The 24,828-nt window shown below is 44.5% G+C and overlaps 1 protein-coding gene across 1 annotated transcript; it reads left to right on the forward strand.

The window, feature by feature from the left end:
- Positions 1-1,280: 1,280 nt before the first annotated feature.
- LOC125526604 (uncharacterized) lies at positions 1,281-3,769 on the forward strand. Its single transcript, XM_087528033.1, has one exon. The coding sequence runs from the start codon at positions 1,300-1,302 to the stop codon at positions 3,025-3,027; it is 1,728 nt and encodes a 575-aa protein (XP_087384159.1). The 5' UTR covers positions 1,281-1,299; the 3' UTR covers positions 3,028-3,769.
- The last annotated feature ends 21,059 nt before the right edge of the window (positions 3,770-24,828 follow it).

Consider the following 24,828-nt stretch of genomic DNA (forward strand, 5'->3'; position numbering starts at 1 on the left):
CTCAAGGTTCAGCTCATGCTCGAACTCCAGACCCGTGAGTTGCAGGCCAGGCCACCTTGGCAGACTAGGCTACGTGCATCAGGGCATCAGATCAGCAAGGTATGGTACCTCTCCCCTCCCCTCTCTCCTTCTCCCGATCCCTCCCCCCCCCCCCCCCCCCCCCTCCCACCCGCCTATGTTATGCTCTGTTTCTTCTCTCTTCTATTTTCTCAATTTCTCATGAATCTGTTTTCAAGTATTGGCTTCCGCTATATATATAGTGTTGCAACTTGCTGTTATTGTTGTGTTGTGGAATATGAACTTATTTTTCATTGTTCATGCAGTCTGCTTTGGAGAAAAGAAGAGAGACGAGCAAGTGGAAAAACAATCTTTACTACATGGGCAAACCATGTAGTCATGTACGCCTCATTTATTGTTGATTTAATTAGCTATCATTTGCCATAAGGTTGTGTCTATGATGTCGCCACGTCATACTCCATAAGCGTTTTAATGTTATCAAGTGGGTCGGTCGCCATATAACGCGTTACGCCATAAAACAATTGAATATCACGTACCCTAACAAGTCATTTACAACAAGGATTGGAATGCGACTCACTCTACTAAAAAGCACAATGCCGCTCACTCACTCTCGACTAAAACCGGTCACATGCTCGCATTTAGCAACGGACTAATTGTGTATGTTTCTTTTTAATATGTGTTTATATTATCACTTTAGATCGGAGAAAAAATCCGATGCCTTCGAATGATGCTTTGAAAATGTCGATTGACAAAGCTTTATGATGGATTGGATTAAAAACGTATTGTGTTTTACAAAATGAGAAGAGGTGCATACAAATAATTGTTCTTCTTTATATATTTCTTACACGTATTTCTATATATTTTTATTTCTGCAGAGTATGAGAGGGATGGAGATGGACAAAAGGACTTCATTAGCAAGGGTGTCGAGGTGATGTCATTGGAAGGAGTCAAAAAATCATCAAGTTTTGTACACCTAAACAATACATTCAGAACAAAATTTAAAGGCCCGTGAGGCATTCTACTACGTAGTTATAACCAAACTTAACAACCACGCATAATGACAGGGGTAAGTTGGTTTGCAGCAAGAGGCCCATGCGAACGCGAAGAAACAAAACGAATCTGCGCCGTCCACGCGCCATGTCGGTTCGAGCGACGGCCCAGATCCGCCCTCGCCCCATATAACAAACGAACCCAGCCGCCTGCCTCCCTCCTCCCGTCAGATCATCCGATCTTCTCCCCCGAGCCCGATCGATCCCCCGAAACCCTAGCACAGCAGCAGCCATGGCGACGGAGACAGAGCCCGCCGCCGCCGCGGCGCCGTGCCTCCTCCTCGGCCCTCCCCTCATCCGCGCCGCACGCCCGTCCCCCGCCACTGCCGCCGCCGCCGGTGACGACACCGACGCGTCGCACCCGTTCCTCGACCTCCTGGACGCGGCCTTCAACGCGCCGTCGGCCGAGGAGATCAAGGCGGCGCTCAAGCCGCGGAGGGCGCTCACGGAGAACTGCTCCGCAACGGACGCCAACTCGGGCAACCCCTGCCTCGACTTCTTCTTCCAGGTGGTGCCCGACACGCCGCCCGAGCGCGTGCGCTCCCTGCTCGCCGCCTCCTGGACGCACGACGCGCTCACGGCGCTCAAGCTCGCCTGCAACCTCCGCGGCGTGCGCGGCACCGGCAAGTCGGACAAGGAGGGCTTCTACGCCGCCGCGCTCTGGATGCACGAGAACCACCCCAGGACGCTCGCCTGCAACGTCGCCGCGCTCGCCGAGTTCGGCTACCTCAAGGACTTCCCCGAGCTGCTCTTCCGCCTCATCCACGGCGCCGACGTGCGCAAGGTCGCCAAGGCCGGAGTGGAGGAAGACAAGGTGCGCAGGAAGGCCAAGGCCCTGGCCCAGCAGCGGGAGGGCCTCCGTGCCAGGCTTGCCGGCCGGAAGCGCGCCCGCGAGTTGGCGCCCGAGCCGGCCAAGGCCACCTTCGGCGACTTCCTCTCGGCCGCCCTCTCCAAGTTCGGCAAGGGCAAGCCCGTGGAGGTGGAGACCGCCCCTGTCACGGTCGAGGAGCCAAAGCCGGAGGCGATGGAGGTTGATCCGCGGCGGATGTCTAAGAAAGTCCGCAAGGTGGCCAAGCTCGCCGTGCAGTCGCTGGAGACGTACTACGGCGACCGCGCCTACCGATTCCTGTTTGACGCCGTCGCCGAGTTCTTCGCCGCGCTCCTTGCCTCGGACCTCGAGCAGCTCGCCCCCAAAGGCAAGAAGAGGAAGATCGGGCTCGCCGCCAAGTGGTGCCCCACGCCGGGCTCGTCGTTTGACCGCATCACGCTGCTCTGCGAGGCCATCGCCCGCCGCCTCTTCCCGCGCGACTCGGACCCTGAGCTCGCCCAGCTCTCGGATGACCACTACACGTACCAGGCCCTCCGCAGCCTCCGCCGCGAGGTGCTCGTGCCGCTGCGCAAGGTCCTGGAGCTCCCTGAGGTATGTATGAGCGCGCAGCGGTGGTCGGAGCTGCCCTACAACCGCGTGGCCTCGGTGGCCATGCGGCGCTACAAGTTCCTTTTCAAGAAGCACGACGAGGCACGCTTCGACAAGTACCTGGAGGACGTGGAGGAAGGGAAGGCCAAGATCTCAGCGGGCGCGCTCCTGCCGCACGAGATCGCCGCGGCCGCCTACCGCGGCGAGGACGACAACGTGTCGGAGCTCCAGTGGCGCCGCATGGTGGACGACCTCCGCTCCAAGGGGTCGCTGCGCAACTGCATCTCGGTCTGTGACGTCTCCGGGAGCATGAACGGCACCCCGATGGAGGTGTGCGTTGTGCTGGGCGTGCTCACGTCGGAGCTCAGCGAGGAGCCATGGGCGGGCAAGGTGATCACCTTCAGCTCGACCCCCGAGATCCACCTGATCAAGGGCAAGACCCTTGCCAAGAAGATGGCCTTCGTTAAGCGCATGCAATGGAACATGAGCACCAACTTCCAGGCGGTGTTCGACCAGATCCTCCGCACGGCCGTGAACGCCTAGCTGGCGCCGGAGAAGATGATCAGGACAGTGTTCGTGTACAGCGACATGGAGTTCAACGAGGCGTCGGGGCACAGCGGCGGTGGATACTACAGATACGGATCGCGGCAATCGTCCGGGTCCTGGGACACTGACTACAACGTGATCTGCAAGAAGTTCAGGGACGCCGGGTACGGTGATGTGGTGCCGCAGATCATCTCCTGGAACCTGCACGACTCCAAGTCGACGCCGGTGACGTCGACGCAGCCGGGGGTGGCCATGCTGAGCGGCTTCTCCAAGAACTTCCTCAAGATCTTCATGCAGAATGACGGCGTGGTGAACCCCGAGGCCATCATGATGCAGGCCATCGCCGGCGACGAGTACCAGAAGCTGACCGTGTACGACTAGATCAGTAGTTGCCGGTTGTCATCAGCTTAGTTAGAATGTTCGTGGTGTTCGATTAGCTTCTTTTTCTTCAGAATTCGTCGTGTTCGATTAGCTTCTTCAGAATTGTGAACAGCTAGTAGCTTGCTTTGCTTGATGATTAGTTTTTTTTTTCTAATTCGAACCAAAATTATGCGTGCAATTTTTTATGTTGAAAATCATATGCTTGAGTTGATAATCATGCTTGGGTAGGATGATTGGAATGTTTGAATGATCAATGGTGTTTGGTAGCTTCTTTTCTGCATTCGAACATGGAATTTCACCTTGCTGGGAGAGCTGTTTCACGGGGGCCAATTTGTAATGTTTTCTGCATGCAAGAATGCAGAAACTCACTGACAATGAACGAGGAATACTAACGAGTGAAACTGTCCAAATGGGTTCCCCGATCCAGTACAACATTGAGGACATGGTACCTTAGATTTATTAATTATTAACAGTAGTATGCTAGAAATAACCTCCATATCCGGGTACCAAAAATCTGAATTAATTGCGGCGAAACACACGAAACTACCAAGAAAAGGCGAAATGTTTATTGAAGGGGCAACCAGCTGTTGGACTGGATGCAACTATTCCCCCTCTCAACGTGGATGAGACTTGTCCTGCTGTTGGACTGGATGCAACTATGAGACTTGTCCTACCTTAGAGCATGGCGGTGCGACGCGCTAAAAAAACGTTTACAACGTTGGAATAGCCAGTTTTTGCGCGTCGCGGAGCGCTAACTCCAGCGACTGTTGCAAAAAAATGCGCGTGCGCGTCGCTCCAACAGACGTGCTAAAGTATAGCGCGCACGAGCAGCCGACGCTTGCAACATCTTTAATTGGAGACAATATGATGATATTTCAAACATCAAAACAAAATATAGCATAGTTTAAAATCACCCAACCAAGTTCAGGACATAAAAAGTAAAAGTTCAAAATCATGTCACGTCACATCATCATCCAATCAAGTTCATGCATAAAAATTCACACAAACAAATGGCACATGACCAATCATGCCACTTCTCATCTTGGTCCTCCTCTTCCTTCAATTCTTCATCCTCATCCAAAGACGATTCTTCCTCATCCTCTTCATTGTCTCACGCCGCATCATCATGAAGAGCTCGGAAGGTGTTGGCAAGATCTCCAACGACATCATTGGAAGGTATGTGAGGCACACCGGAAGACATGCGTCCACCCATGTCATCCGGAGGTGCTCCCATGCCTCCCATGAGAGACGTGGCTGTCCATTGATGCAGATCAATATGGAGTGACCGTGCAACCGTTCAAAAAAAAAGGAGTGACGACTTTACGATTGTAGTTGGGCTGGCACTTTAGGCTTGTCCAACTACGTGGTAGCTGGGCTGAGGTCAATCAATTTTTATGATTGGTGTCAGAGACAATTTTTTTAGAGTTAAATACACCATGGGTGTCTTAACTTGTTCGACACGGTCACTTTGATGTATAAACTTGTAAAATACACAAAACGAATGACGTAACTTGTCCGAGTGTTCAAATACGGTGCCTCCGGCTGTATTCAAGCATATACATTGCCAACATGGCATGCCAACGTGACCTTGGCCCACATGTCAATGACTATGAGAGGAGAAACAGATGTGTGAGCACCGTGCGATGGTTGTTTTACAGAAAAATCCATATACTTCAACTAAGTTTCTTATAAAATCCCTATATTTAATTATGCTAAACTGCACTGATCCCACCTGTCAGGTCTGCATACCGTATGTCAGCACGTGAGATGAAATAGCAATAAGAAAGAAAAGGGTGCGCATTGGGTATTCAAACCCAGTACCTGGGAGCACATGTGCACACTTATGGTAGCCACTAGGCCAATGACTTCTTTGTGGAATACAGAGATAAATTCTTATTTATAATAATGACACCGGCCAAAATAATAAAAGAAAATTTAAAGTAAAAGTTGACTCACCTTTGCAAGTATTTGTCTTATTTATGAGCTAGTCATCTATTTGTCTTATAAATTCTTATATATATATATATATATATCATGTCTCTGAATATGGATATTGGACGAAATAAATTCCTATTTGTGAGCTAGTCATCTATTTATCACGCTGCTATTTACCTCTTCAAGCATTTGTCTTATTTTTATTGTAATATAAGGCGCTCTTATGGGCCGCAGAAAGGTTTCTTTAAAAAAAATCCAATTTCATGTTTATTATATTTTTTCCGTTTTGTAAAAGGAAATGTAAGAAAATATTATAACTGCCATAAACTTAAAGAAAGTGTTAGTGCATTTAAAAAAACTATTCAACATATTTTTCAAAAATTCTCGTGTGTATTAATAAATTGTAGATGTGTATTTGAAAAAAATCATCATGCATTCAGAAAATAGAAAAAATCTATCTAAAAAATCAACATGTATTAAAAAAATTTGTGTAAAATTATTGTTACATTTGTAGAAACATGTTTGACATGATTTAACATTTTTATAGAATTTAATGTTTTTACACAATGATTTTTAATATACATTGAGCAGTTTGTACACAATATGTTATAGTACACGCTGATAAATACACATAAATTTTATAAAAAGTTCATGTTTACCTCTTCGAACTACACAGTAATAAAAATAAAATAAATATTTAAATAGGCAAATTGCATATGGGTAATTATTGTATTTGTATATAGGAAAAAACTACACATTATAAAAACTAGTCAGTAACTTAAAAACAGTAAATAACGTAAATGGAAATTGCAGAGCAATAGGTAAAATTGATCTATTGAAGTTTCCAGCTATAAGTTGTACACGAAGTACTAATTGTCCAGGTGGTTAGCATGCATGCTATTTATCCTGGAGGTTGGAGGTCGGAATCCCATGGAGTGCCCCGGTTTGCTTGTTTCTTTTTAGTAGCAATACAGAGTGATAGCTTTTGCGAGATTTAATTAAACCTCAGGGTTTTTTCTGAAAAAATACGCACTCATCTCACCTAGTGCGGGCACACTCACACCCACTGACGTGTGGGGCAGCCATCAGCTGTCACGCCATGCGGGCAGCACATACAGTGGCATACGGATTATAGCATCACTTTTATGTATTTTACAAGTTTAAACTCTAAACTGAACACACCTGACAAGTTAAGGCATCTATGATGTATTTAACTCATTTTTTTTTATCACGGACACTAGTTGAAAATCTGAAACGCATCGCTGTCATTTGACAGAGGTCCGTATAGAAGTACAATCACCAACCTACCAACAAAGTCCATGAACCAACAAGTCTCCAACGAGCCAACCAGGAACTAGCTAGTAGTTATTCGTCATGGCATAAGCACATCGCAGCACGAAACATAATCTTAGTCCTAATCCCAGCACATCGCAGAAGGTCATCCTTATGCTGCGCGCAGTGCAATCCACACACCAACCCGGCCGACGGCCAGATTTTTTTTTGAATATGTCATTGAGTTTATTGAAGGCTTGAGCAAAACTAAGATTAATTGGAGAAGTATATGGTCTTTGGGTTCCCTTTATTGGAACTATGTTTCTTTTTATTTTTGTTCGAATTGGTCGGGTGCTTTTTCACCTTGAAAAATTATAGTTCCCCCATGGGGAATTAGCAACGCCAATGAACGATATAAATACTACTATTGCTTTAGCTTTACTCATGTCAGCGACATATTTTTATGCCGGACTTAGTAAAAAAGATTGAGCTATTTAGAGAAATATATTAAAGCAACCCCAATCCTATTTAGAGAAACTCCAATCCTATTTAGAGAAACATCTCCTAAACGTGGCTCGGCGGCAGTACGACCCCACGCCTCTTCGTATGTTCGCCTAATCGCTTCCTTATCATCATTTTTTCTCCAATGCAATAATCAATCTGTGATTGGATGGTTAGAAGGATAGTGATATTTGTTGTCCATCAGAATTTAAGTCTCAAACTTGACATTGGTGTTCGTATTTTTCTAAATTTATTCCAGACCTTCTGAGGATGTGCGGTCAGTGTGAGGAGACGTTTCCTGTCGACTATGAAGGCGTCCGTATCGAATTCATTAATCTCAAGATGATGTGCCAACTCAATTCTTAAAGGTGCTTGTAGGATAAGGTTTTCATGCGTGCGTTTATAAATAGTGTATGTCTGTATATGAAGTCTACATATGTACTATTTTTAAATATAGAAAGGGAATCTCTGGTATTAAAGGGGGAATTGGTCGTTCGCTTACTCGCCTCTAGGTTCCCTTCTTCGTAAGATCGCTCACTGCACGATCAATTCATCCTTCTCACCGATTTTTTTCAACCCTTACCTCCCACGAGTTTTATTGCTGGTCTTTTTTCTAGTCTAATAACGCAATTCAATCGACTCAATAGCAATCACATACGATGGGTAGGACCGTAGGAGGTCGATTCATATGGAGTATTACAAAAAACTACCACAATTTATCAAACGGTGCCCATAAACTACCACTTTACAAATTTATACTGAAAATTATCACCTTTTCTCTAATCTTTAACTAAAAAGTACCGCATCGACTTAATGACTGATTAGCAAAAAAAGTTAAACCTGATTACGACAGGCTAGGCCCACTCGTCAGGGCTGACATGGCATTAAGTTATTTGACCGTTTGTGTTGACTGTTAAGTTACATATTGGCATTTTATCAAACACTTGGTGTGCACCGGCACCTGCGACCGCCCACTCAGGAGCTTGACGGGCATGAAGGAGGAGCTTGTCGCCGTCGGCAGGATCTCTATGGCCTCGCAAGACGAGCTCGTCGCCATCGGCAGGAGCTCGACAGCTGCGACCGGACGCCGCTTCCACCCGCCACTGCTCGCCACCTCTAGCCGCTGCCGCAGCCCGCGGGTAGGAGCTTGCCGCCGCTGGGTGAGCTAGCCGATGCGCTGGCCTCGACGAAGCCGGGCGAGCTAGTTATTGCGTTCTGTCTAGCTGTTGCCGCATATAGGAGCTCGCCAACGTCGAGCGAGCTAGCCACCACGCTGGCCTCCGCGCAACCAGGCGAGCTGGTTGCTTGCTGATGTCTACTATGCAACCTTCTTGTAGACTCGTGTTGGGCCTCCAAGCGTAGAGTTTTGTAGGACAGTAACAAATTTTTCTCAAGTGGATGAACTAAGATTTATCAATCCGTGGGAGGCGTAGGATGAAGATGCTCTCTCAAACAACCATGCAACCAAATAACAAAGAGCCTCTTGTGTCCCCAACACACCCAATACAATACTAAATTGTATACGTGCACTAGTTTGGCGAAGATATGGTGATACAAGTGTAATATGGATGATAGATATAGGTTTTCGTAATCTGAAAATATAAAAACAGCAAGGTAACTAGTAACAAACGTGAGCGAAAACGGTATTGCAATACTTCTAAACAAGTCCTAGGGTTCATACTTTCAGTAGTACAAATTCTCTCAACAATGATAACATAGTTAGATCATATAACAATCCCTCACACTAGTAGAAAAGGGGGCAATGGTCCAGGCCGGGTCAGCCCATTAGTCCCGATTCAGTCCAGAACCGGGACCAATGGGGTCATTGGTCCCGGTTCGTGAGCCCAGGGGGCCGGCCGGGCCACGTGGGCCATTGGTCTCGATTCGTCTGGACCTTTTGGTCCCGGTTGGTGGGACGAACCGGGACCAATGGGCCTGGCTCCTGGCCCACCACCATTGGTCCCGGTAGGTGGCCTGAACCGGGACCAAAGGCTGCCCTTTAGTCCCGGTGCATGCCACGAACCGGGACGAATGAGGTGCCTATATATACCCTCGCCCGCGAGCAGAGCACTCCAGTGCTCTGTTTTTCTCTGGCCGGCGAGGGGAGGGGTTTGTGTGGTGCTCTAGCTCACCTCCTATGCACATGAGGTGTTCGATGAAATGCCCGAGCCAGACTAGTTAAGCTTTCTTCTCTCGAAGCTCGACCTCAAATCTCCATTTTCCTCGAGATTTGTCTAGATTTAGCGGTCCGTCACGCCCCACCCCCGTCTTCACCGCCGTCGATCACCCGCGCCGATCTCATCACCAACACCACCGTGGTGAGCCTCTTGTTCTTATCTTCTTTCTGAAAGGAAAAATATTCTTACTTGTATGTTTAGATAGATACTTGTATCATTTTCTTACTTTTATTATTGCATCTTATATAGTGCGATGGTTTTGGTATCCACCCCCGTCGGCCCTCGTCCTGTCTATGATTCGGATGTGGTATATATATTATCTTTATAATTATTGGTTCATTTATTGTTTATGAAAATTATGCGGACCAACGTGACATAGATTTTATTTATATAGGATGTATGTGAACCGGAAATTCCAACCGACCCTATTGTCGAGAGGTTAAATTTAGTTGAAGAAGAAAACAATTTCTTGAAGAAAAAAATAAAAAAAATTGAGGAGGAGAAGATGATATTGGAGTTGCATGTTGCGGATGTCGTCGATGATCACAAGATCAAGATGGATGCAATGCGCTTGAAGATTAGAAAGATTAGAAAATATGCCATTCATACCGAGGCTTGGTATCATTATGCCGTTGGATCAATTGTTACCTTGGTTGCGATTATGATCGCCTTTGTTTTCGCATTTAAATGTTTTACATAGTTTCAATGTATGGTTTAATTAATTAGATGCTCTGGAGAGCTATATGTTGTTAGATGAGAACTATGTATGTACTTTGGTTTTAATGTGATGATGAACTTTTATTAATTTGGACACTTAATTATATATAATGCACGCAGATGAACCGGCAATGGATGTATGGTGACAGACACACCTCGGAGTACATTAAGGGTGTGCATGAGTTTCTCAATGCGGCTGAGGCAAACAAGCAGAATGGTTTTATGTATTGTCCATGCACTAAATGTGGGAATACGTTGTCTTACTCTAACCGGAAAATCCTTCACACCCACCTGCTTTACAAGGGTTTCATGCCACACTATAATGTTTGGACGAGGCACGGAGAAATAGGGGTTATGATGGAAGACGGCGAAGAAGAAGAGTACGATGACAACTATGTGCCCCCTGAATACCATGATGCTACAACGGGGGGAGCTGGTGAAGATCAAGAGGAACCAGACGATGTGCCCAATGATGCTGCAACGGGTGAAGCTGCTGAAGATCAAGAGGAACCAGACGATGTGCCCGATGATGATGATCTCCGCCAGGTCATTGTCGATGCAAGGACGCAATGCGAAAGTCAAAAGGAGAAGTTGAAGTTCGATCGCATGTTAGAGGATCACAAAAAAGGGTTGTACCCCAATTGCGAAGATGGCAACACAAAGCTCGGTACCGTACTGGAATTGCTGCAGTGGAAGGCAGAGAATGCTGTGCCTGACAAAGGATTTGAGAAGCTACTGAAAATATTGAAGAAGAAGCTTCCAAAGGATAACGAATTGCCCGACAGTACATACGCATCAAAGAAGGTCGTATGCCCTCTAGGATTGGAGGTGGAGAAGATACATGCATGCCCTAATGACTGCATCCTATACCGCGATGCATACAAGGATCTGACCGCATGCCCGGTATGTGGTGCATTGCGGTATAAGATCAGACGAGATGACCCTGGTGATGTTCACGGCGAGCCCCACATGAAGAGGGTTCCTGCGAAGGTGATGCGGTATGCTCCTATAATACCACGGTTGAAACGTCTGTTCAAAAACGGAAAGCATGCCAAGTCGATGCGATGGCACAGTGAGGACCGTAAGAAAGACGGGAAGTTGAGAGCACCCGCTGACGGGTCGCAGTGGAGAAAAAACCGTGAGAAAGTACTGGGATGAGTTTGCAAAGGACCCAAGGAACGCATGGTTTGCTTTAAGCGCGGATGGCATTAATCCTTTCGGGGAGCAGAGCAGAATCACAACACCTGGCCTGTGACTCTATGTATGTATAACCTTCCTCCTTGAATGTGCATGAAGCGGAAGTTCATTATGATGCCAGTGCTCATCCAAGGCCCTAAGCAACCCGGCAACGACATTGATGTGTACCTAAGGCCATTAGTTGAAGAACTTTTACAGCTATGGAATGGAAACGGTGTACGTACGTGGGATGAGCACAGACAAGAGGAATTTAACCTAAACGCGTTGCTGTTCGTGACCATCAACGATTGGCCCGCTCTCAGTAACCTGTCAGGACAGACAAGCAAAGGATACCACGTATGCACACACTGTTTAGATGACACTGAAAGTATATACCTGGACAAATGCAGGAAGAATGTGTACCTGGGACATCGTCAATTTCTTCCGACCAACCATCAATGTCGAAAGAAAGGCAAGCATTTCAAAGGCGAGGCAGATCACCGAAAGAAGCCCGCCATGCATACCGGTGATCATGTACTTGCTATGGTCAATGATTTACACGTAATCTTTGGAAAGGGTCCCGGCGCACTAGCTGTTCCGAATGACGCTGAGGGACACGCACCCATGTGGAAGAAGAAATTTATATTTTGGGACCTACCCTACTGGAAAGAGCTAGAGGTCCGCTCTTCAATCGACGTGATGCACGTGACAAAGAACCTTTGCGTGAACCTGCTAGGCTTCTTGGGCGTGTATGGAAAGACAAAAGATACACCTGAGGTACGGGAGGACCTGCAACGTTTGCACGAAAAAGACGGCATGCCTCCGAAGCAGTATGAAGGTCCTGTTAGCTATGCTCTTACGAAAGAAGATAAAGAAATCTTCTTTGAATGCCTGCTCAGTATGAAGGTCCCGACTGGCTTCTCGTCGAATATAAAGGGAATAATAAATATGCCAGTGAAAAAGTTCCAGAACCTAAAGTCTCATGACTGCCACATGATTATGACGCAACTGCTTCCGGTTGCATTGAGGGGGCTTCTACCGGAAAACGTCCGATTAGCCATTGTGAAGCTATGTGCATTCCTCAATGCAATCTCTCAGAAGGTGATCGATCCAGAAATCGTACCAAGGCTAAGGAGTGATGTGGCGCAATGTCTTGTCAGTTTCGAGCTGGTGTTCCCACCATCCTTCTTCAATATCATGACGCATGTCCTAGTTCATCTAGTCGACGAGATTGTCATTCTGGGGCCCGTATTTCTACACAATATGTTCCCCTTTGAGAGGTTCATGGGAGTCCTAAAGAAATATGTCCGTAACCGCGCTAGGCCAGAAGGAAGCATCTCCATGGGCCATCAAACAGAGGATGTCATCGGGTTTTGTGTTGACTTCATTCCTGGCCTTAAGAAGATAGGTCTCCCTAAATCGCGGTATGAGGGGAGACTGACTGGAAAAGGCACGCTAGGAGCGGACTCAATAATATGCAGGTACGGGCATTCTTGGTCTCAAGCACACTACACAGTTCTACAAAACTCTACCTTGGTGACCCCGCATGTCGATGAACACAAGAACAGTCTGCGCTCCAAACACCCGGAGCAGTGCGGCTACTGGATTACATGTGAACACATTAGGACTTTCAGCAGTTGGTTGGAAGCACGTCTCAGAGGTGACAACACTGTTTGTGATGAGTTGTACTTGTTGTCCAGGGGACCATCTTTGACTGTATTGATTTACAAAGGATACGAGATAAATGGGAATACATTTTAGACGATTGACCAAGATCAAAAGAGCACCAACCAAAACAGCGGTGTCCGCTTTGATGCAACAACCGAGAAGGGAAAGGACACATATTATGGTTACATAGTGGACATATGGGAACTTGACTACGGACAAGATTTTAAGGTCTCTTTGTTTAAGTGCAAATGGGTCAATCTGTCAGGAGGCGGGGTACATGTAGACCCACAGTACGGAATGACAACAGTGGATCTGAAAAATCTTGGGTACACTGATGTGGCACAGGTTATCTATGTGAAGGACATGTCTACCAGACCGAGAAAAAGAAAAGATAAGGAAGCGAATACATCATACGATGAGCCAAAGCGCCACATAGTTCTTTCAGGAAAAAGGGACATCCTAGGAGTGGAGGGCAAGACAGACATGTCTGAAGATTATGAAAGGTTTCATGAAATTCCTCCCTTCAATGTCAAGGCTGACCCAAGCATCCTGATAAACGCTCAAGATTATCCATGGTTACGGCGCAATAAGCAAATGACACAAGCGAAGAAAAAGTGAAGACTTTCTCCCGCAACTATTATGATGATACCATGCCAAATTTATAACAAACGAGTATGCTATGCCAACTTTTTCAGAGTTCATTTGAAAACTATGAATTTAGGTCGAATTTTCTCTATAGGTGCATCTATGTTCAAATTTTAACTATTCAAATTTGAAAACTAATGGCACTAACAGAAAGTTTATAATTTTTCTAAAACTAATGGCACTAACAGAAAGTTTATAATTTTGCTGACCTAAAAGCAAAAGGAATTAAAAAATAAAGCAAAAAACAAAACAAAATAAATAATACAGAAAAAAACAAAAAAACTGGAAAAAAAATAAAAATAGCAATAATAAGTATTTTGTTGTAAGTAGAAACAAAATAAAATAAATAAAGCAACAAAGAAAACAAAAAAACAAAAAAAGTGTTTTCAAATTTGAAAACTAATGGCACTAACAGAAAGTTTATAATTTTTCTAAAACTAAAAGCAAAAAGAATTAAAAAATAAAGCAAAAAACAAAACAAAATAAATAATACAGAAAATAAAACAAAAAACTGGAAAAAAAATAAAAATAGCCACAATAAGTATTTTGTTCTAAGTAGAAACAAAATAAAATAAATAAAGCAACAAATAAAACAAAAAAAGTGTTTTCAAATTTGAAAACTAATGGCACTAACAGAAAGTTTATAATTTTTCTTAAACTAAAAGCAAAAGGAATTAAAAAATAAAGCAAAAAACAAAACAAAATAAATAATACATAAAACAAAACAAAAAAACTGGAAAAAAATAAAAATAGCAACAATAAGTATTTTGTTGTAAGTAGAAACAAAATAAAATAAATAAAGCAACAAAGAAAACAAAAAAAATAGTGTTTGCGAATTTGAAAACTAATGGCACTAATAGAAAGTTTATAATTTTTCTAAAACTAAAAGCAAAAAGAATTAAAAAATAAAGCAAAAAACAAAAGAAAATAAATAATGCAGAAAACAAAACAAAGAAACTGGAAAAAAAATTAAATATAGCAACAATAAGTATTTTGTTGTAAGTAAAAACAAAAAAAGTGCCACCTACTAGGCACCCACGTCTGAATACGACTAGAAACCCTACCATGGGCCAGGATTCAGGCCCGCGGGAGGCCCAGTAGGCCCACAGGCACACATTGCACGGTTAGGTCCGAAAGCCTGCTTTAGAGAGGAGCTCGAGAGGGAAGGCGCACCGCACCTTATAAACAGGTGCGGCTCCCTCTCAACTAGCGAGGTGGGACTAAACATTTGGGCGCGGGGCAGCACAAGGCCTTTGGTCCCGGTTGGTGGCACCAACCGGGACTAAAGGGGGCATTAGTCCCGGTTTGTGCCACGAACCGGGACTAAAGGCTTTGCTATATAAGCAGCACTTAGCAGTTTCTCCAAAATCCATCCCTTTCTTCTCCGCCCGACGCCCGCTGCTCTGCCTCGTCGCCGTCGCCGCCGAGCCGTCAGGCTGCTCCACCTCGCCGTCGCCGCCGCCTCCGACGCCGTCAGGCTGGTCCACCTCACCATCGTCGCCGCCTCCGACGCCGTCAGGCTGCTCAACTTTGCCGTCGCCGCCGCCCTCGAACGCCACCTCACCGTCGTCCCCGCGCCCCGACGTCGCCCGCCGTGCTCCGCCACCCCTCTGTGAGCACCTGCCTCACGTCCCTGCCTTGCCTCGCTCCCGGGCCCCTGCCCTGCCCCGCCAGCGCCACCGCTGCCGCCATGCCCCTCTGCCCCGCCGACGCCACCACTTTTTTTTATTAGTTTAATTTTTTTTCATATATATATAATGTATGTGTATGTATGTGGCTATATGTTTTTGTTCATATGTTGCAATATGTTTTTTAATTTTTATTAGTTTATTTTTTTGTTCATATGTGATGTATATGTGTATGTGGCTATAATGTATATGTGTATGTGATGTATGTGGCTAGAATTTGCTAAATATATATGTTAAAAATGTTTTTTTGTTCATAGAAAGTTTTTTGTTCATATATAAGAAGTTACAATTTTAGAGAAGTTTTATATATGCAAAAGTTACAATTTTAGAAAAAGAAGGATAGGAAAGAAGAAAATAAGAAGAGGAAAGAAAGAAGAAGAGGAGAGGAAAAGAAGAGGAGAAATAAATAAGAAGAAGAAAAAAGAAGGAAAAGAATTCTATTTTCTCTTCCTCTCCAATATTCCTTTCTTCTTCTCCTCTTTTTTTTTCTTCTTTTTTTCTTCGATCTTCTCCTCTAGCTATTCCTTTCTTCTTCTCCTCTTTTTTCTTCTTCTTCTTCTTCTTCTTAATTTTTATCGGGAACGAGGGTGTCGAGGATCGCCGAGGGGTCGAGGGTCGGGAACTAGGGTAGAGGGTCGAGGGTCGTTAAGGGGTCAAGGGTCGAGGGTTTCAGGGTCGAGAGTTCGAGAGTTCGAGGGTTCTATAGGGTCTAGGGATCGAGGGTCGAGGGTTCCAGTGTCTTCTAGGGGTCGAGGGTTCCAGGGTCGTCGAGGGTTCAAGGGGTCGAGGATCGCCGAGGGGTCGAGAGAGGTTTCCTAGTGTCAAAGTATTGAAGAAATCCATGGCTTCATCATTAGCCGGAAGTAATCAGGGCATGATGGTATGAAGTCCTCCAAAGTTATTCTGGAATGGACTCCCGGATAGGATAATTTGCCTTCTTGTACGAATTTCAGCAAAGGCCTTCCAAATAATGATATTTGGATGGTTCTTGCTGAACTTTGTACCAAAAACCGAATTATCCTATCTGGGACTCCGTTCCAAAATAACTTTGGAGAGCTTCGTACCATCATGCACCTGTTACTTTCGCCCAATGATGAAGACATGGTTTTGTTGAATCCTTTGACACTAGGCAACCTCCCGCCCCTCGGCGATCCTCTCAAAGAAGAGGATAAAAAAAGAAGAGGAAGAAGAAAAAAAAGAGGAGAAGAAAGACTCCTCTATTCTTTCTTCTCCTCTTTTTTTTTCTTCTTCTTCCTCTTTTTTTATCGGGAACGAGGGTCGTCGAGGGACATAGATGTAGTGTCGTCGTTGTCGATATACCCCCTCCCGATAGCTTCAACACGTGTGGGGGGGGGTCGATATTACCCCCTCCTTGAAGCGTTCTCGAGGCCAACCCTAACCCTTGAAGCGTTGTCGAGGCCACCCGAAACCCTAGAGAAGCAGCTTCGGGGCCACTAATTAATATGATTCCTTATTATGATTAGCTAGCTAGATCTATGTTTGCCACTAATATATCCATCTGTCATGTTTGAATAATAATTGCCATGTTGTAAATATTTGTAGAAACTATGGACACCGCCCGAGACGAAGCAAAAGAAGTGTTGTTCAGGGACATAATCATAGAAGGAAGTGATGTCGTCTCGTTGTTTCTCAACGACACCGATGGTCTGGAAGGAGAGGGTGAAGAAGCTGGCTCCGGTGACCTAATGCCGGTGCAAGAAGAAGAACATGATGACGGCTCCGGTGACCGAACCGAGTCCGGCCAGGTATATATATTAGTTAAGCCTGTGCTGACTAGCTAATTAATGCATTCATTGTTTTGGTATGTACAAATATTAATTAAGTCTTTGTTCTTTCTTCTAGCCCTCCGGATCGAGCACAACTGAGGTAAAGGGACGAGGCCCGATGAAAAAGTTGAGCTCGGATGAAAGGTTTGAGATCATAGCAACCGCGCCCGACGGCCAACCGATTGAACCCATCCGAACAAAGAACGCATTTGTTGCTCAGTGCGGGGTTCTGGTTAGGGACAAGATCCCGATCAGCATCCAGCAATGGTTAAAGCCGGCTAAAGAAGACCCTGAGGTATCTTACGTCAATGATATGCATGACGATCTTCTGTTTCCTTCGTTTGCTTACTAGCTAGCTAGCGTGTCTAGTCCTCTCTATACGTATGTATAGTACGTAGCGTCGACCAAGCACGGACATAAGAGAGGACACTTCTCTCTATTAATTATAGCTAGCTAACACAATATATGAAACACCTAAATTAACCCTCCAAAACCCCCAAACCCCCCCCTTTCAAAAGAAACAAAAACCCCAGCCACAGAAATGCTGACGCGTGGAGGCCTATTCGTCCCGGTTGGTTCCACCAACCGGGACCAAAGGCCCTCCAGCCTGGGCTCAGCGCGCAGCCCACGTGGAGGCCCATCTGTCCCGGTTCTGGTTAGAACCGGGACTAAAGGGTCAGGGCATTAGTAACGACCCTTTAGTTTCTTCTCCTCTTTTTTTCTTCTTCTTCCTCTTTTTTTTATCGGGAACGAGGGTCGTCGAGGGACATAGATGTAGTGTCGTCGTTGTCGATATACCCCCTCCCGATAGCTTCAACACGTGTGGGGGGGGGGGTCGATATTACCCCCTCCTTGAAGCGTTCTCGAGGCCACCCCTAACCCTTGAAGCGTTGTCGAGGCCACCCGAAACCCTAGAGAAGCAGCGTCGAGGCCACTAATTAATATGATTCCTTATTATGATTAGCTAGCTAGATCTACGTTTGCCACTAATATATCCATATGTCATGTTTGAATAATAATTGCCATGTTGTAAATATTTTAGAAACTATGGACACCGCCCGAGACGAAGCAAAAGAAGTGTTGTTGAGGGACATAATCGCAGAAGGAAGTGATGCCGTCTCGTTGTTTCTCAACGACACCGATGGTCTGGAAGGAGAGGGTGAAGAAGCTGGCTCCGGTGACCTAATGCCGGTGCAAGAAGAAGAACATGAGGATGGCTCCGGTGACCCAATCCGGTGCAAGAAGGAGACCGTGATGACGGCTCCGGTGACCGAACCGAGTCCGGCCAGGTATATATATTAGTTAAGCCTGTGCTGACTAGCTAATTGATGCATTCATTGTTTTGATATGTACAAATATTAATTAAGTCTTTGTTCTTTTTTCTAGACCTCCGGATCGAGCACAACTGAGGTAAAGAGACGAGGCCCGATGAAAAAGTTGAGCTCGGATGAAAGGTTTGAGATCATAGCAATCGCGCCCGACGGCCAACCGATTGAACCCATCCGAACAAAGAACGCATTTGTTGCTTAGTGCGGGGTTCTGGTTAGGGACAAGATCCCGATCAGCATCCAGCAATGGTTAAAGCCGGCTACAGAAGACCCTGAGGTGTCTTACGTCAATGATATGCATGACGATCTTCTGTTTCCTTCGTTTGCTTACTAGCTAGCTAGCGTGTCTAGTCCTCTCTATACGTATGTATAGTACGTAGCGTCGACCAAGCATGGACATAAGAGAGGACACTTCTCTCTATTAATTATAGCTAGCTAACACAATATATGAAACACCTAAATTAACCCCCCAAAACCCCCAAACCCCCCCCCCTTTCAAAAAAAAACAAAAACCCCAGCCACAGAAATGCTGACGCGTGGAGGCCTATTTGGTCCCGGTTGCCCTCCAGCCTGGGCTCAGCGCGCAGCCCACGTGGAGGCCCATCTGTCCCGGTTTTGGTTAGAACCGGGACTAAAGGGTCAGGGCATTAGTAACGACCCTTTAGTCCTGGTTCTGGAACCGGGACAAAAGGCCCTTATGAACCGGGACAATAGGCCCGTTTTCTACTAGTGTCAACGTGCAACAAAGAGTCACTCTAAAGTCACTAATAGCGGAGAATAAACGAAGAGATTATTGTAGGATACGAAATCACCCCCAAGTTATTCTTTTTGATCGATCTATTGGGCTATTCCTATAAGTGTCACAAACAACACTAGAGTTCATACTAAAATAACACCTTAAGACACACATCAATCAAAACCCTAATATCACCTAGATACTCCAATGTCACCACAAGTATCCGCGGGTTTGATTATACGATATGCATCACACAATCTCAGATTCAACTATTCAGATCAACACAAAGAACTTTAAAGAGTGCTCCAAAGTTTCTACCGGAGAGTCAAGACGAAAACGTGTACCAACCCATATGCATAAGTTCACATGGTCACAGAACCCGCAAGTTGATCACCAAAACATACATCAAGTAGATCACGTGAATATCACATTGTCACCACAGATAAGCACATACAAGACATACATCAAGTGTTCTCAAATTCTTAAAAACTCAATCTGATAAGATAATTTAAAAGGAAAAACTCAATCCATTACAAGAAAAAGTAGAGGGGGAGAAACATGATAAGATCCAACTATAATAGCAAAGCCCGCGGTATATCAAGATCGTGCCATATCAAGAACAGGAGAGAGAGAGAGAGATTAAACACATAGCTACTTGTACATACCCTCAGCCCCGAGGTGAACTACTTCCTCCTGGTCATGCAGAGCGCCGGGATGATGAAGAAGGCCATCGGTGATGATTTCTCCCTCCGGCATGGTGCCGGAACAGGGTCCCGATTGGTTTTTGGTGGCTATAGAGGCTTGCAGCGGCGAAACTCCCCATCTAGGTTTCTTTTCGGGGGTTTCTGTATTTATAGGAATTTTTGGCGTCGGTTTCACGTCAGGGGGGGGTCCACGAGGAGCCCACAAGGACGGAGGGTGCGTCCTGGAGGCCTCATGGCTCTTCTCGCCCAACTCTTTTGCTTCGGGGGTTTCTTCTGGTCCATAAAAAATCACCGTAAATTTTTAGCTTATTTGGACTTGTTTGATATTTTTTTTCTGCGGAACTCAAAAACAAGGAAAAAACAGAAACTAACACTGGGTTGTAGGTTAATAGATTAGTCCCAAAAACCATATAAAATAGCATATAAATGTATATAAAATATCCAGGATAGATAATATAATAGCATGAAATAATAAAAAATTATAGATAAATTGGAGACGTATCACCGGCCGCCTCTAGCCGCTGCCGCGTTGGCTGGCCTTCGCGCCGACGGGCTGGTTGGCCACAGTGCATGCCAGGTGGTGGTAGTTTCTCCTCGCCGCCGCACTCCTCAAGGCCATCGTGCACTGCGTGGCTCAGCTTAGGAGAGCTCGACTTCGTCGCCGCGTACGTCCAGGCGCTCTCCTCTCTAGCAAGTCACCGATGGGGCACAACAGCATGCGCAACACCAGCGCATGATTCGACGAGGAGGACATGTATTTGTTGTTGCTGAAGGACGACAGCAGCACCAGCGACATGTCGCCAGCGCGGTGGTCGGACCTGGAACAGATGGTCGTAGCTGGCTGCCGCCCACGTACAAATTTAAGGTGAACCAAACGGTGTTGACTTACCAAACGGCGTTGACTTACGATGCCAACACTTACATACGGGCCAGGCCTGTAGTAAGTGCGTTTAAAATGGACGAATGGATCGATTTACAGACATGGTATTTTTTAGAAAATAATTAGTTAGAAAGTAATAGTTTTCGGTACAAATTTGTAAAATGATAGTTTATGGGTACGGTTTGATGAATTGTGGTAGTTTTTTTTGTTAAATACTCATTCATACGCCAAGCAATCTAACTCAATCCACACCTTCCTTATCTGAGTCAATATCAATCAACAATCATTGATTCGACAATTTTGCATTGGTTAGGGCATGTACAATGGTTGATAAGATAGTTCTATCTTAAGTCTTGTATGTAATTTAGAGATGACAATTTTTTTTGTCTAAAATGGGTCATCTCTTAGCCTTATCTCTAATAACTAGCAATTCCTAAAAATGTGATGAGACATATTATGCTAAGAGATCACCTCTTGTCTTCTCTTAGGGCATGAACGATGGTTGATAAGATAGTCTTATCTTAATTTTTGCATGTAAAGTAGAGATGACAAGAAAACATGTCTACAATGGGTCATCTTTTAGCCTTATCTTCAATAATTAGTTGTTCCTAAAAATATGGTGAGACAAATTATGCTAAGAGATCATCTTTTGTCTTCTCTTAAATAAGATAAGACAAGCCTTCTCTTATGATTTCTCTCTCCTCCACCTCATCATTTATTCTACGTGACACTTTTAAGATAGAACCATTGTACATGCCCTTAAATAAGAAAAGACAAGCCTTTTCTTAGAAGTTCTCTCCCCTTCACCTCATCATCTATCCAACGTGGCACTCCTAAGATAGCACCATTGTACATGCCCTTACACATTCCCATACCATTCCCTTGTCTAATATCAACTTTCCTATCCCCGACACCTCCCTTCTTTGACTCAATCTTCCAGCAAGGAAAAATAAACATGAATCATACGGCCCGTGCTTGAATTCGTTCCGTGAAAAAGACGTGAGTCACCCTATAAGCCTCTGCCGACCAGCCTCCTATCCTGCGATGCGCGACAGGTCAGAATGTGCATATGCATATGCAATTTAGAATTATTTCATTCTCATACAGAAAAGTAATGCGTTCCAACTACCAACCCTACTTGTTCCTCTCACACGTACCAGCAGTGCAATCGTTTCAGGGAGGGGTCATCCTCAATAGGCATTTGTTCATAATAGCTGATACTTGGACCAAAGTGCACCTTGGCTTCCTCCGGGGCAAGTCCCACTGCAGCTTTTTTCGCAACTACATCCACCATGCGGCTGATGCTACTATCTCTGAGGCGATGGCAATGTGCAATGGATTAAACTTTGCAAACTCTCTGGGACTTAACCGAGTGGAGACCGAGTCTGATCCCCAAATCGTAATGGAATTTTGCACCATTCGGCTGATGCTATTATCTCTTAGGTGATAGCAATGAGCGATCGATTGAACTATGCAAATTTTCTAGGATTCAACCAAGTGGAAGCCGAGTCTGATTCCCAAATCATACTAGAATTTTATACTGGGCAGTCACAATGGTGGGATGTGGCAACTGCGGTATTCACTCAGTGTGTGGATACTGCTTGTTCAATACGGAAGGTCACTTTTAAACATTGTTTCCGTTCAGCTAATAAAGCGGCGCATGTGCTAGATAATTATTGTTATCGTAATAAGGCTTCATTTAGTTGTACTGATGAGCCACCTAACTTTTACGTTAGTAAGCTCGTGGACGGTGTATTTTTGACGGTGTATTTTACATAAAGCTAGTCATGATGTCCTTCCCTCAAAAAGATATATGAGATATATTGTTCATAATTTAATACAACATGGAACCTGATATCCAAATGGAAAGCAGCGATAAAATGAGCACACATTCAAAATGCAAGCAAGATCAACCAACATATGGGCTTGCATTAATGTGCAATACAGCAAATGAACCACAACGTACTGATTTATTGAACGCCTTCACAGCGGCTGACAAGTTGTGTACAGAAACTAGATAGTAAATTATGCGATTAATTCCAACAAAGTCCACTTCACATTCCACCGGTGCATGCTACATAGAAGTTCAATTTCCGGCCGCATGGAGTACACGAAAATGGAACCCAAGAACCCATTCCAACATCTCAGCCACCAGACTTAACTCTAGATACCTGCAGTGTAATGAATGTCACCCGTCACACAAATGTGTACTATTCTTTCAGAAAAAAAAACTAGCTATATCACACTGTTTTAGCATGGCTCAAACAGTTAACATTAGCTTCATCATTGTGGAAACTGGACCAAAAGCTCAGAAGTTGAATCAACCTCAGCTATTCGAAAAATCGAATAGGCCCATTAAGTTTTAGTGGCACACCTTCAACTTCTATTGTTCACATATTCTTAAGTTTTGGCAACATCTGATCTCAACAGAAGCTAAAGGACTAGCGATTCAAATTATCAGAATAAAGTACCTCCGTTAGACACTAGTAGAAAATGGGGATTTGGTCCAGACCGGGTAACCTCATTAGTCCCGGTTCAGTCCAGAACCGGGACCAATGGGGGCATTGGTCCCGGTTCGTGGGCCCAGGGGGCCGGCCGGGCCACGTGGGCCATTGGTCCCAGTTCACCTGGACCTTTTGGTCCCGGTTGGTGGGATGAACCGGGACCAATGGGCCTCGCTCCTGGCCCACAACCATTGGTCCCGGTTCGTGCCTCAAACCGGACTAAAGATTAGACCTTTAGTCCTGGTTTGAGGCACGAACCGGGACTAATGGGGATGAGACCTTTAGTCCCGGTTCGTGCCACGAACCGGTACTAAAGGTCCCATTTTCAAACTCTACCCCCCCTGTGGATCGCCTTTTCAGTTTTAAAAAATATAAAAGAAAATGATGGAAATGTCAAAAAAATAAAAGAACATAAGTTTCCCATGTGATATGTGGTCTAGTTGTTGGGAAAATTTGCAAATGTGAATTTTGACTTTATTTGCAAAATCTCTCTGAAATTTGTAAAAATGGGCATAACTTTTGCATACTAACTCGGATGAAAAAAAAATTTATATGAAAAATCATCTACTTGAAAAGTTACATCCGAATTTAACAGGGGGCAAACTGTGGTCAAAAAATGGTCAAACTAATTATTCTAGAATATTAGTGTTACTAAATAATTATTTCAGTTATTTCAATTTTGGTCAAATCTGGTCAAACTATGGTCAAATTGTGGTCAAACAATGGTCAAACTAATTATTCAAGAAATATTAGTGTTACTAAATAATTATTGTTTTTTAAAACAATAGTTTCAAAATAAAACTATAAAATGTGTAACTTCATGCTCAAGCAAAATTCCTGAAGGTTAATAGGATTGACATCTTAGTATTGTCAGGAAAACAACAAGTGCAGACTTGGAGCGAGGGAGAATAGAGGATAAATTTGGAATGATGAGGGGTGATTAGAGGATAAATTGAGAAGTGATGAGGGGTGGTGATTACAGACTAGAGGTTAAAAAAATTCAGAAATTTAAAAATAAAAAAAATTCAAAAAAAATTTCAAAAAAATAAATCATAAAATTTTCTTTAGTCCCGGTTGGTTGGTGTTACCAACCGGGGCTAAAGGTGGAGCTCCACGTGGCCGCGCCCTTTAGTCCCGGTTCTGGATTGAACCGGGACTAAAGGGAGAGGCATTAGTACCGACATTTTAGTCCCGGTTCCAGAACCGGGACTAAAGGCCCTTATGAACCGGGACTGAAGGCCCTTTTTCTACTAGTGAGAGGGGAAAATGCTGAACTGCCAAGCTTATCAAACTATTTAAAATATTATTTAATGTCATGGACATATGAAGGCTCATGCAGAATAAAACACAAGCATCTGGTTTGTAGCTAATATGTATACTTTTTACAAATGTATGAGTTAGATAGTTGGTAGCAGATCGAAATTAATAAAATTCATGCAGTACAAGCCTCAAGCAACGGGTCATACATCATCTAATTACTTAATACTCCCTCTGTAAAGAAATATAAGAGTGATCTAAACGCTCTTATATTTCTTTACGGAGGAAATATTTCATTCTCCATTGTCTCCAAGATACATGTCTATTTTACCTTGCGCAACATAAAAAACAGTGTGTCAAGTCTTTGACCACTACTCATGTCGTTTTTTATCATGTGCTCATATAAAATTACAAAATATTAAATATCTATAGTGACCAAAAT

Source organism: Triticum urartu, chromosome 6A (genome assembly GCF_056163025.1).
Source record: "Triticum urartu cultivar PI428250 chromosome 6A, HENAU_Tu73, whole genome shotgun sequence".
In the NCBI taxonomy this organism is placed as follows: domain Eukaryota; kingdom Viridiplantae; phylum Streptophyta; class Magnoliopsida; order Poales; family Poaceae; genus Triticum; species Triticum urartu.

Coding starts and splice junctions, on each gene's coding strand:
- LOC125526604 (XM_087528033.1), top strand. CDS start 1,300: ATGGCGACGGAGACAGAGCCCGCCGCCGCCGCGGCGCCGTGCCTCCTC.